General features: G+C 41.6%; 1 protein-coding gene across 3 annotated transcripts in view; it reads left to right on the top strand.

Moving 5' to 3' along the window:
- Window positions 1-14,500, top strand: part of LOC113955844 (glypican-5-like) — a 408,368-nt gene that overhangs the window by 102,668 nt on the left and 291,200 nt on the right. For all 3 annotated transcript variants that reach the window (XM_027661787.1, XM_027661786.1, XM_027661785.1), the window contains exon 3: window positions 11,341-12,035. In XM_027661787.1, coding sequence (XP_027517588.1) covers window positions 11,341-12,035 — 695 coding nt within the window. The remainder of the gene's footprint in view (window positions 1-11,340; window positions 12,036-14,500) is intronic.

The following is a 14,500-nucleotide window of genomic DNA, read 5'->3' as shown; positions in this document are numbered from 1 at the left end:
TGTGCTTTTGAGCAAATAGGAATTCCACAGTGGTTGTGTGCAGGCTGCCACGTGGTGTCTTGACTGCCCTGGTGAGTCTTGGTCCTTTTCCCTCCTGCAGCTGAGGTCTGGAGGGTCTGCCCACACACAGGAGCACAGTACTCGAGCCACCTGACACTTCTGGGTTAGAGAGTCTTTCTTCACTGTGGAACACACAGGACTGCATTACTGCTGGTCTCTACAAAAGACAGTTTTCTTTGTTTTGAAGTTGTTGATATATAGAGATTTAATCTAGATTTTTAAAACTCTTTCTTTTTTAGTTTTATTTGTGACCTGAGCTCTTTAATGGAACTTGGACATAATTTCTTGTATTTCTGTTAGTACCTCAACAAAAGAAGAAAAAAACTACCTTGAAAAACAAATCATCTCCCCCCTGTATTTCATCTTTATTAAACTAATCCTTTCTCTTGTAGCTGTTTTTCTCTTAGATTTTTAGAAACAAGTCATAATAGACCACCTAACTATTTCAGCTGGAAATCATGAAATAGTTCATGACCTTATGAAACAAACGTATTAGTTTTCCTACTGCCAGTTGAACTCCTTAATCAGAGGGTCGAGAAAATTCTCTCTAGAGACTCCTGTCTGGTTGCTTTTCTGTTAATGAAAAGATTCCCAAAAGAATGAAAAGACTTTTACATCTTCCTGCTTTCTTCTGATTAACTCAGAAGAGAAATGTTTGGTTCTTATTTCTTAACTAGTGCAAGTTTTGTACTTTCCTTTCTCGATAACACTTAATACATCAGAGATGCAAATAAACACCTCAATTTCTTCTATGGCTCTCAAAGTTACTGGCGACTTTGAAGTGTGTTTCTGCCAGGAAACATGAACATGCAGTGCAGCGACGTACCAGAGACAGATTTGGGAGTGTATTCACTACTGTGGTCACATCTGGATTCTAAAGAAAGGTTTTGTATTTGATACTTCTCTGTAGGTAACATCCCAGTGCTCAGTGCCTCCGGGATCATTGGTACCACTGCGCAAGTCAAGCAACAGAGAGGAGTCTGTAGTGCTTTTGGTGGGCCTGGTTGCCTGCTCTCCAAGCCCAATTGTGTCAGTGTGCAGCATGTTTGAGTTCCAAGAGACCACCAGCGTTAAATGCCCTCTCTTTCTCTAGTGATGGCATCTGTTCCTCTCTGGTATTAGTACCTGGCGCTGTGTGTAGTTGGCACAGCTTTTACTTTCTCTGTGGCTTTCATTCGCAGTGACGTTGAAGAAGCAATTTTTGACCTTTCTTTACCTGTTTATTTTTTGAATAGCGCCTTTCTTCAAGCAATGTGAACCAGCAATCTCTCTACATAGCCACATTTCACTTGTACATTAGCTGTGTCCTCACCCATAATCCCATTTTGGATTTTCTGGCAGTAGTCCACCTGCTTGCTCTTGAATATTTGTATGTGTATGTCCTGTACATGTTGTCATTTGAATGTTGTCCTCACCTTTACCTAGGCATAGGATCCAGTTAAGAGGATTTTCTGCTCCATGTAGGCCCAGAGCATTTGGAGTGCCATGATAAATGATATGTTGCCTCAGGTGCTCGAGCCAGCCCTTATGGCAGTCATGGGTGGGCCAGGATTCTTCCATAAGTCTGGTTTACTTCTGGAAACTACGCTATGTACACTAAATAGCTCATTCCTAAAGTCCTTGTGACTAAAGTAGTTTGGCAAATCCAAAGAGGAATGATACCCAGTCTGTGGGAAGAGATTACCTGAAAGCCTTAATCCTAGAGATTGCAATAAGGGCATTATTGTCACTTATCCAAGAGCCCCATGCTGGCATTTGTAGTGCAGTGATTCACAGCACTGAGAAATGGCTTGCACACGTGGAAAAATAATTGCCATGGAACCCCAGAAAGAAGGAGGTAATTGTTTTGCACTGTTTCCCAGTGACAGTAGCATTTTTGGGTACCTGGGCTTGATATATATTGCCATCAGGAGCAGTTTTCCCCTCCAGCTCACCCCAGAAGCAGCTGTGCCCTAATGGTACCTGGAACTCCATCTTTCACTGGGTACTCTGATAACAACCGTGTCGTGGCAGTTTGAGCCACATTAGAAATATATATTTACATTTCTGTCAGTCCTTTTAAGTCTCTCCCTTTAACTTTAGTCCAGGAAGAGCTTTTCAAGGCTGTTGGGTAACCAGTCTCTCTCTCGTGGGAGTGTTCTGGGCCCAAACGCTCCCCCCTCACCAAGCTCCAGCTGTTTGTTGCAGTCTTTCTCCTCACGAAGTCCAAGAAGGTAGCTTTGAGTCCTTGCTCCTCAGTCTACTGTGTGATCTCTCCCTCTCAATCTCATACCTCGGTTCATAGGCTGCTGCATTGTAGTTCAGCTTATCAAGCGTCCTCCGAGTCAGTTCTCAGCTGCCCTCGATCAGCTTCGGCAGGGCAACCCCCGAGCTCTTGGCCCATCTCCAATTTCACCTGAGATTCTTCTCTCGAGTGCCGAGCCTCCTCCTCCGGCCTGTCTCTTGGCTCAGCCCCAATGCTGAGCCTTTCCTCCACTTCACAGCGGAGGGAAAGAAAAAGCCCCCCTCTACAGCTTTAACTGCAGAAAGGAGAGGGGAGAGGACTTGGCTGCAAAGCCTGCCTCTCTCCTCTTACCTCAGGTGCTGTGAATTTCTTCCTTCACAGCACACACTCCAAATGCTGCCTCTTAACTCTGGCCTAGGCAGAGCTGGGGGGCCACAGGGTGCCCCTTCCCCCCCTGAAAGGGGAAAGAAGGAGCCCAGCCACTCCCTGGTCTTCTCCACCTACATGCAGCAGACACCAACAGCACAACACACAGACTGCCAACAGCTCCCGGTGCTGTGATTTATGATTTTGAGCAGAAATGAACAACAGGAATGGTGATTGGCTCTGCAGGGAACTCTTCCCTGGCACCCAATCACCTCTGAGCCCCCCAGCCTCTCGGGGGGGGCCAATTTCAAACCATGACAACTTTGTGAGTTTTGAGAAATTACAGTTCCTGTTCAATAACTAAATTGTTGTGTTTTGAGAATTGGAACAAAAAGTTTGCAAGATTTTGGCACTGGAGGTTCAGCTCAAAGGAACTGCAGCCAGAGGTACCAAGTATCTATTCTGAAGAGACTAAACTGAGGGCAGGCCATGTTTTAGAACCAGAATACATCCTTAGGTTTTTAGGCCATGGGTCTCACTGTATCTTTATAACAATATTCAAATATGTCAAAAAAACCCCACATCCTGCCCCCAACAAGACCCTTACTTGAAAAGAAACTGGGGGTTTACCTCATCCCCCAGCGTTGATTTTTTAAGACAATATTGTTCAAACTGTTGTTTATTTTTACTGGAAAGCTTTTTTATTTTCTAAGGAAAAATGGTGTCTTTCATTTCACTTGAGCATCTTTGCAACAGCACATAGGGTTTTAACCTGAAAAATAAAACCAGATGCTTTTTTTTTAATATGGCAAAAACTTTGTTCATTAGAATAGTTAAATCGGACCTAATTTAAGCAACGTGGACTGTCCCTGAGGGTCTGTCTGGAATAGAATGTTGATGGTTACAGAGTTGTCATTCAAAGCTGTTTTGCAAGTGCTTTGTGCTGTAATCCATCCTGGGAATTGCGTGCTGCGCGCTGCTTGCTGTAGCTTCCAGTCATCACTATCCATGTTAGTGACTGATCAAATAACTGTGATAACATTGTTTCTGCTCCTACTCTAATGACTGTTAAACCTCTGAAGAACTTCAGTGATGAGCCTGATTACCTACAGATACACAACTGCTGTGGCTTTTTCTTTTGTATTTTTGTAGATTGTGAGAACTGTTATTATAAATAATTTGTCCTTGGAAAGCAAATGAAGGGTATAACAATGTCATTGAAGCACAGCTGTAGTTCTTCCTTAAGTTATCTTGGCCCAACTCCTGTTAAAACTGTGAATTGATATTATTAAGTAATGGCTGACAGGTTTGAACTTGGGAGATATGAATTATACGAATCATCTTTTGGAGTTCTGATGGAAGGGGAACGAGACTGATAGCCACAGCTTTTATAACACATCCAGCCACAGTCCTCAGGACTTTTACTGCTCTTCTGAATCATCTTACTCCAGTGATGGGAGGTGTCCATATTTCTACTGCACAAATATTCCAAAGAACTACTTGCTTTGTTTATCTGTCAGTGGAAGCCTGGTGGTGTCATGAAAGGTAAATACCACATCTGGTCTCCAGCTTTCTGCTGGCCAACTAATTTAGTTTTCCTTGAGACTGCTCACTTCAGAAAAGAGTAAGTAATTGTACCCTGTAATTATAGTGTGTAAAATAATGTACAACTGTACTGAAATGGAATATACAGAAATAATAAACAGCTAAATTTAATTACCACCTCATTCATTGTATTCACAAAAGAGTCTGAAGATGAAATATGTAGTGAACAGGTCAAAGTCAAGCCAGCAAACTGTAACTGATTCTGTGAAGCATAACAACTTAATTGTTTTCTATGAACTCTTCTATGTAGTGTTTTCTTTAGAAAGGGCTGTTATGGTTTGGGACAGCAGAGTGCAGAGCCGTGTGTTTTTAATCAATAGTTTTGCAGCTTGTTGCAACTTTGTTAAGCGTTGCTGGTTTGTAAATGATAAAGCCAAGGCTGCTAAGTCTGAAAAATGTGTACAGTGTGGTTACTACTTCCAGCAATTTGGATATATTCCCCAGCACAGTCTACAGAAACCATTATTTGAGACTTCATGGCAAACTGACCAGAGCAGAACAAAAGATTATTTCTTGCTGGCCCATTCTGTTGTTATTAAGGTATTTCCTAGGCTTGTGCATCTACTGCCTTTTTCCCTTTGCCTCACTAGCCTCTGAAGCAGGTGAAGATAAACGGCCTGTTTAGACTTGATCTTATTTCTATTACTGATGCTTCCAGAATCAAACACCAAAATAACCCAAAGTTAATGGTTTCAGTGTTCATTACTCTCACCAAAATGAGCTGCATTTTTCTTCCCCTTCTCCCTGTATGAGATTGTATACTAAAGAAGCTGTTTAAGCCTGAAAAAAGAAATAATAATAATAATAATAAGAAGAAAGTGTCCTATGTGACTGTGTGATTGAGCAAAGGGTGTGGGTTTGCTGGCTGGGGCTGCAGTCTGAGGGGGTGGTTGTTTCCTGTAGAACTGCACAGCTATGCCAAGGCTCACGGAGTAGGTTTGTGCATATCAAACAACTAGCAAGACATAAATTTCATACCAAGATAGCAGTTTTCAGATGGTACTTAATGGTGTTGGTTCCTCTTGCTGCTGTTTCTTTGGAAATGGGTCTGCTGCTCTGCCCCTGACATTGCACAGGCTTTCTCCTGTCCAGTGTTACCCGTGGCAAACCACTGTCTCAGCTCCCAGCACAGGAGGAAAGGCCAGGTGTTCTTATTCTTCTTAGGTCTCACTTCTAGAATTTTTTTAAACCCTTACAACTTGTCAGAAGTTTCCTAAAGTTTAAAAACAGGCTTGAATTACACTTGGAATTGAGCAAAGGGTTAAAGGATGAAGGTATTAGCCCGTAAATAATCCTACTCATGGATTTCTGGATCATCAGTGATGTCCATAGCTGGTGGGTATAGACAGAGGAGGCACAGACTTCCTTTCAACTTGAGCAGAAGTTTCTATCAACATTTGGTACATACAGTATCCAAGGTACATGCTGAGATATTTATCAGATGTTGTCAATGTAAACAAATTCATGAGGAGATGAAGTAAAGACCTTGCCCCAATGCACAGTAATGGAAAGATGCCTTTTTTTCCTGTGTGATTCAGAAGAACTGATGAGCTGTAAAGCCACTGTACCCTCTCCTTGCTGTCAGGGTGAGCAAATTCAGACTGCCTTTTCCCCCCCTTTCCAAAACTGACTTTGCTTTCTTGATTCTTGATCTGTTTTGCACCCTGCCTTGATAAGAGCAGCTACAGGAAGTGAGTAGAAAGCAAGAGATGCTTCTGCTTGGCCAGATTCTGAGCACTGTCAGGTTTTTCTCTGGCCCAAAATAGTTTTGGAGCAAGCTTGCAACATTTCCTGCAAGTGGTGGTGGTGTGTCAGCTGTGATGTGTGGATATCATACTCCCATCAGACTGCTGATAGTTTTATTAACATCTTATTTCTCATCAGCTTCATCAAGAGTGGCTGTGTTTATGTATAGGAAGACTGCCATGCTAAAAACAGTAAAGGCCAGGGAAAAGTAGGGTGTTAATGAAGAGCTTTGGCCCCACTTTGAGCAGAAGGATAAAGAGGATAAGAAGGAAATTTCCAAGCATTGGAAGTTTCGCTACTAGTGAAATGCCACAAAGGAAGCTATTGTTCAACAAACTGTATCTTTCATTCATCCGGTAACTCTGTAATAAATGCAAGATGTTGAAGGGAAAGGAGCCAAATATTAGTGTGGTCCTAACAGAGCAAGCAAATAATGGAGCTACTTAAATTTCTCATTCTTCTTTTGTGATTACACTCAAACCTAAAATGTACACCGATGTTATTTCTGTATAGATAGTTTTGTGAGTATTGTTAAAACTTTTCAGTAATGTTTATAATATAATGATTTTTTTTTTAAGGAATTTGTAGATTTTTTAAATTTAAGCCCAGCAGGCTGTCAATTATTGCAGAGTGTAAGGAAACATTAATGTAGTGGAGAGCTGCTGCATTATCAGGGTGGTCTTACCAGGTCAACTCTGTGGGCGAGGTGGCAGCTTTGAGCTGCACCCAGAAGCGTGATGACAGTGACAGTAACTTCCCTGTCACCCAGGCCTGGCGTGGTTTGCACTGAGTTTTAGGACTTTGGTCACTGAAGACGTGGGGTTCCAGACATGAGATCTGCTCTCTCTCAGCCTCAGCTGATGTGGGGCAGAAATGGTTCTCTGTGCACAGAGGTCTCTGGTGTTTAGGTTGACTTGGTTTTGGGAAAATGGTTTCCATGCTAAATATTCCTGCGTTGGACCTGTGGAAAGAAAAGAATGTGGGTTTGAACAGATTCATAATCCAGCGAGTTGAAAGTTGCTTAACCTTGCCTAATGCTCTCCATCTAAACCGTACAGCTGCTTGCAGAACATGGATCTCAATAGCTCGTGAAGGGCTTGTATGAGGGAGGGAAGCAAATGAGCTTTCTCCATGCATAGCTATCATATATCAATCCAGATTTTCTTGGAAAACTTCTATCCAAGTGTGTTCCCTGAGACCACATCTGATGCCTGCCATGCACTGTGAGAAAACCAGGTTTCATGAGATGAAGGCAGTCCTGAATGTAGGCTCTGGCGCTGCCATGTGTGTCAACTCGCTGTTCAGCAGATCTTCTCTTCAAGTCTTTTCTTGAGGTTATGTTGCTGTTTGTCCAGGAGCCTAGCAAAATAAACAGCTCCTTGGAATACACTCAGAGAGATTTTTGTGGCTGAAAGAGTGGCAAATTGATGCGTGACAGTTGTGCATTTTTGATTCTCATTCTGAGGATGAGGCTGCAGGAGAAGAAGTGGTGGCCTGGACACAAACTCAGAGAGCCCTTGCATCAGACTGGACTCACATGGAGGTGACAGCAATTTAAAAGCACAGGCAGCTATTCCTGCTGAAGGGAGGTAAAGTAAGTCAGTGGATGTAGTGTTTATGTGATGTGAGGAATGAGTCACAGCTATAGTGCCTGTACTGCTACTTAAAAATCTACTTGTTCTTCCACAAATAGACCTCCGGGTGGTGAAAAAATAGAGGAGATATTTGGAAAATGCTGGTACACCAGCACTGGGCAGAGTGATACCTAACCTCCTCCATCTGTTTCTCCCTGTAACACTATTCTTTAGCAGAAACACTAAAATTCTGCAGCTTTTTGTGGCATGCAATGTGTTTAAATCAGGATTAAATCCCAGTGAAGTCAGCAGTGTTACACTGATGCAAAAGCTGGTGTGAGGTAAGTCAGGAATCCTTTGTGATTTTTATTGCATCAGGCATATGAAGTGTAGCTGGTGGCTGGCTGAAGAGAAGGACTACATCTTGTGTGTCAGGATGGCTATATTTTTGTCAGAAGGGAGCTAGTGCTCCCAACCAAGCTGTGCCATGCTCAAGGTGAATAAACAGGAATGCTGTACATGCAAAGCAATGTTTTCCAATCTGTGTGTGCTAGACTGAGCATAATGCAATTTTTAGTGTATGTGAGAGGTAGGACCCAGGCTGGAGGCCCAGCATGTGAACTGGCAGGCCCTGTGCTGCTGCTGGAGCAGCAAACCCAGTGTGGCATCTCCTCAGAACAGGGCTCCTCTCCAGAAACTCATTCCGTAACCCCAGCGGTGCAATGGGAAGTTTCCAGAGGTGAGCTGTGTTTGGTCAGCTGTGTTTTGAGTTGTCCAGGCACATCAGTGGTGGCATCTAGTGTTTGGTGAGCGCATGATAAATGGTTTCAACAAAATTCTCCCTGTGGAAGGTGGTGTTGCCTGACTTTCATTAAAGAGTTACCAGTGTGTGAGTTCAAAATCTGAATCTGGCTGTTGTTTCACTTTCTGTGTAGTCTTAAATCAAAAAGGAGCTTCTGAGGAACGTGAGAACAAACCTTATTCTCCATATTCCTATTTATTTTAATACTAGTGGAAGGCAGAAATATACGTAACGTCTTCATCAAGTGTTGGGTTATTTTGGTTAAGGCTTATTTCTGCTCAGAATCAATATATTTGCAATTTATTCAGTGCTGCTGGGGAGCTTGTGTCAAGGGCAGTGAAAGATGATCAAATTATTCTCTCAGTGTATCTTTAGGCTTAGAAATCAGCTTTTTATGAGTTCCTAACTGTTTGAAGTTTGCTGTATTTGACTGCACAGATGAGCAGCTGATCTAGTGGACAGTGGTAAATCTTCCTTGGGATTTAGAAACTTCACACAAAGTGCCATACAAGGTGGACTAAAAGCACATAATTAATCACTATAGCAGCTGCCTGCTCTGTACAACCAGAATGCAAACTGTCCATTGTTGCCAAGCCATTATTTCTAATTTAAAGGTCTAAGAACAGTAATTGGATTGTCTCAAATGTCTCTTAATGCCTTAAAAAGGAAAAAAGACCTGTATATTTCCTTCTGGAACATCACTGACTGCAGTCGTGAGTCATTTTTTGTGTCTCAGCAATGGTGATAAGGAGGCAAACGATACCTTACGGGTGTTTGCAGCACATCTACAATCACCAGCAATATTTCTGGGCTGTATTTTTAGCATTGGGGCTCTTTTTGCAGGAGGAATGAAGCTACATGCCATTACAGTTTCCCCTTATACAATGAAAGATTACATTCCTACTTGTCTCAGAATAACACAGAATTTCATTTAATTGAATATAGGATTTTCATGGTCAAGAGGCTTGAAAATAAAATGCAACATGATTTCTAGTCTACAACCAGTATCCCAGGAATCTGCTGAGGTCTGTTTTCTTGGGATGTATGTTGTCATCGGTTGTTTTATTCTCATCTTTCACTGGGGTTGTCATTTCTCAGGAAAATAAGGGTACTTGCACATTCATAAATGAATTTTGTTTAGTTTTCAGGAAAGGAGAATGATGTCTGCAGTTCTGCCTTTGTGGATGTGGAAGGTAAAGGAACAGCACAGGACTGTTGGCATTGTAGATGACAGTCCCTACTCCCATAATTTAATGATAAGCTGTAAGGGACTGTGTGTAGGGAGGAAACTTAAACCACTGTTTTCATGTTTTAAATATTTCTTTTGAGTTTTTTGTATGATAAAAATTACGTTTAGTTTTCCTCTAGAAATAAAAATACACACAGAGGTGATGTGACAAAAACTTCCAATAGTGTGCGGTAGCACAGAACAACCTGCTCTACAGTTTGTATCAAGATTTCCGTCATAAATCTAATTTTCAGAATTGTTACCAGCTATAAAAGTGCTTCAGACTGAAACTTGGCAAGGTGTTTCTCTGCCCAAGAATAAACTGTCATCTTTTTCAACTGAAGTGTATGTGGATTCTTTATTTCTAGGATTTTATAAGCACTTCCAGAGTATTAGTTGCTGTAATACTAGTGGGAATGCTGAAGTGATTTTTCTGGCAGAAGAATGCAGTGCGTGTGTGCAAAATACTGATGATTTAATATACAAGGAGATATGCTGTAATATCTGTTAAGTTAAACCACACTTTGTGGTAAAAGGGACTGTAATGCTTATCATACCAAGCGAGTGAGTTATCCAGGGAGATGTCATAGGGGAAGGCACCGAGCAGGCTTTGCTGCAGAACTTTGCCAGCATGTGCTAATCTTGACTTACATTATTGTATCTGATCCTTTGTTGGGCTGATCTGTGAGCGACTTGGGTTTGTGGTGCAGTGCAGTGAATCACATGGTGACGTTCGTATGAATGTAGAGTAGGATTAGACCAAAAACCCCATTATCTGGCCAGTCCTCAGGAGGTATAATGTGACAGGTCTCCTGCCTTGACTGGAACTACTTGCCACCCAGAGGAGTGCAAGAATGATTTATGTCAGAGGCTTTTTGTTGGAGAGCTTCCAAAGAAAGCAGTGGGAATGGTGTGGATTGCTATCTTCTGTGTCATTAAAAATAATCTGGGGAACTGATCGCTTCCTTACCCTGTCCATGGATTGTAGTGCCCCAGTCAGTGGTTTGAGTGTATAATATTTGCCATGTGCATTTTGAAATGTGTTAACTGTGGAACTTCTTAAACATTATTTTTTCTTCACTTTTGAAAATGGTATGGTTACAGGAGATAGGATTTTTCTGACTTTATTATTTCTTTTTTGGTTTTGGGTCACAGCAGACTTGATGTCAAGTCCTGCCCAACCACTGGCTGGTCTCCACACCTGGCCAGTGTTAACAGGGAGAGAATTTATTTACACAGCGTTTTTCCTTCATCCTGGAGTTGTACTTTGCAAGAAGTGCCTCTCAAGCCACCTACTCACAGAACTGTGAAACAAAAGCTTCAGCTTCTTTTTGTATTTATTTATGTCACAATCTCTCATTGAGCTAGAGGGATATTTTGGAAATATACCCAGTTGAATGCCCAAATGCAATGTCAGTTCCAAAAGCTTGTGCTCACAGGAGTCTGTGCGAGTCCTTCTTTGACTATCAAGTTTGAGTCAGGGTCTAGCTAGGGAGAAGAGAGTCATCTTTTTTAAAGAAAATAATTGTGTGTTACGTGTTACCTTTATTTATTATGCACAGGTATTATTTAGGTGACTTTCTAATCATGTTACTGGTGAAAACTGTATTACTGTAATCATATTGCAGATTCCATGTAACTGTTGGTGTTCCTGTTCAGGACAGTGTTAGTCCTGTGACTGAGATAGTGCCTGCTGTTAACCTCTAATTCTTTCTCTCCCCTGCCCCTGTTTTAGAGGCCTTTGAGTCTTTGCTTCGCTTTGCTGAAAACCACACAAGCTCCCTGTTTGAGACAGCTTACAGACCCATGGCAAAAGAAGCAGCAGAGCCTGTTAAGGAGCTTTTTACAGACATCTCTCTCTACATTCTGGGCGCAGAGACTACAGTGGAAAGTGCAGTATTGCGGTTCTTTGACAGTCTCTTTCCTCTGGTGTATAGTCGGCTAATAAACCCAGGAATTACAGATCTATCAGAGGACTATACAGAGTGCCTGCGGCTCACAAGGCAAGACATAAATCCTTTTGGACACTATTCTAAAAACATGGTTACAGAGCTGTCAAAATCTCTTTGGGCCAGTCGGATGCTCAGCCAGGCCCTGAGCCTGGGCATTGAATTGATAAATACTACTGAACACGCGGCTCTGACGAAGGAGTGCAGCAGAGCCCTGGTGAAGATGCAGTACTGCCCACACTGCCAGGGCCTGACGCTCATCAGACCCTGCGTCGGCTACTGTCTGAATGTAATGAGGGGCTGCCTGGCCAGCGTGTCAGAGCTGGATGCACAATGGAGGGAGTACATCTCCACACTGGAATATCTCACTAATGAAATGGCTGCCTCGCATGATCTGGAAATTGCACTGTCGGGAATGTGGAACTCCATCAATGAAGCCATCCTGCACGCACAGCTCAACGGGCCGCAGCTCTCTGCCACAGTAAGTGCTCTCTGATTATTAGCTACTCCCATTTATCAGTTTCCTTATTTGGTGGATAAACATTTAAACGAGTTGGTGTTGTCTTTGCGTCAATTTTTAGTCTTCACTAGATCTTTGTTTAATAGTACACGAGAACATTACAGGCAATTATCATGGGGTTCAGTAGGGTCTGCTCCGAAATGAGAGGGTTGGGGGGGAGTTTGTTTCTTGAGAAGCAACACTGTAAAGCATAGAGCTCTGCCTTGGCTGCACAGTTTTCTAAGCAAAAATTTGGAGTCTGTTATGCTTGATAATGAGTAAGTGTTTCCCTGGCATGTGGGGACATTCTTCAGGAATTGCTCTAAGGGTCTAGAAAAGCAAGTTTCTAAATAAAAGCAAAGAAATTAACTTTCACAGTTTTACAGTCCCTTTACTTTTGTGTTGACTGAGACATTAGGAAGGTAGTACAGGTCCATTATAAGAACACCCATCCTACAGAAGCTGGGAAAAGAGCATGAAAAAATTCAAACTTTTTTGACAGCCTTTATGTAAGTAAAGGATAAAAATGCACTTAAAGCAGATCCAGTTTTGTAAGTGGTGCAGATAAAAGAAGAAAGAACTAGGATGGTAGAACTGTCACATAAATGATTGCAGCATATGACGGGCAGGTGTTCTCTCAAGGTGTTGAAGATTAGACCAGAAATGACTGAAATGACTAATGATGCAGCTGACTACATCTGGTATGAAGTTCAACACAACTGTCAATGGGAAACAAAATGTAGCAGCACGGCCTTAAGCAAGGTAAAGACTAATCTTAGAAATGCAGACGGGTTTGCCTGTCTTGGAAATAAAGGAATTCTTGCAGAGAACAAATAAGAAGAAAATGCACAAATCAAAAAATTTAATTACTGTGCAGAACTCTGGTCATCATATTCACATAAGAGAAAAAACAGTCTAGAGGGTCTACAGAAAGAAGCAGTGGCAGAGGGTATTCTAAACTAGGGAGGTGTTTTTATAGGGGAAAAATGCTTGTGTGCTTGCAGCCTTCCAAGATCCCTAATATTGCAGCTGTCGACTGTAGAACACTTGACTGAGCCCAGAGATTTATGATCAGTACAATATGTAGATTATAAAAAACCCCAACCACTTCCAGTAATCTGATAAAATTTCACTGGATATTGCTCTGTTTATGTTGCTTCAGTTGTCCTTTCCTTTTCATGAATGACACTCGTGTCTGCTGGTTTATCTGACATGCAGGGATAAATACAAAAAATTTCTAAGAAAAGATTTTTCCAGGTTCTGGAATAGTGCACAGCAGGCATTGGAGCCTGCGTGCATTGCAGGTCTTCATGGTGATAATGTCTAGTAGTGTCACCATGTATCTGTTAGGCAGTGTAAAACTTAGAACAGGTAATGGACAGTGTTCAGGCATCTGCCCTTATTTTCACTCGTAAGTTGTTTTTATATGAGTCTAGAGAGGAACTAAAAATCAGAGTACATTATTACTGTATATTGATTTTTTATGACTATAGATGGATACCTCATATCATTCCACAGCTTCATTGCTGATTACACAGGAGTAATTAGGAATCAAGTTCAGTTTTCTGACTACTAGCAGGAAAAGTGGTCTGACATATTTGTTGTGATATCTGATGCTAAAGCATAACTCTGCATTGCATTTGTCAGCCTCATAGTTCACATGCACTTGTTTAGCTTACTGAGGGGTAAAATTCCTAATCCAGGTGAATATTGGATAATGGTGGATGAACTCAACGAGTGTATTGCTTTCAGGTGACTTGGAAATAGAATTCTCTCTGAAGCATCTTTCAGGCTCAGGATTCTCTTTAATGATGATTCAATTAGTTTTATTTGGGACTTTTTCCATTCCCTAGCAGTATGTTTAAATATTTTCCTTCTTTCATTCAGAATGAATTCAGAATGCGCTGTTGTGTTTGAAACTTCATTAATTCTTTTTTCCCCGAAATTATCTTTTATCTTGTCTCACTGGTGAAATCTCCATGAGCAAAATGTGTGTTGTTTTAGGGACTGCTCAGTAGGATGGCAAAGATGTTTTCTGTTTTACAATAAAAACCGTGCCAGTGTGCGTTACCCTCAGCCCTTTCAATTGTCAGCAGGGTAAGATTATATTTGGAAGATAGAGCATGTTTCACTATTTGAACAAGCATTAATCTGATACTGATTTAAAGTTTTCCTGATTAGTTACAGAGGAGAACCATTATTTAGAAAATTGAGCCTAATTAAGCTGTACTTCCCTCTCTGAAGAAACGGAAAAGAGTTGAGTCCTCAGCTTCAGGATTTCCGGCTGGAGATGGCTTCTCAGAATCCAGGCTTGGACTCTCAGTGACGCTGGGGCCATTTGATTTGTATTTCCTGTTTGTTTTATTTATAGGATTATTTTTTTTCCCCTAGAAAAGATAATTTCTCTTTTCCCTTCAAAAATACGTGGAGATCTTTCTCGGTCCATG

This window comes from Corapipo altera, unplaced genomic scaffold (assembly GCF_003945725.1).
Source record: "Corapipo altera isolate COAL_440 unplaced genomic scaffold, ASM394572v1 175, whole genome shotgun sequence".
NCBI lineage: Eukaryota > Metazoa > Chordata > Aves > Passeriformes > Pipridae > Corapipo > Corapipo altera.
The sequence above is the reverse complement of the archived record's forward strand: the minus strand, read 5'-3'. Positions and strand labels throughout refer to the sequence as shown.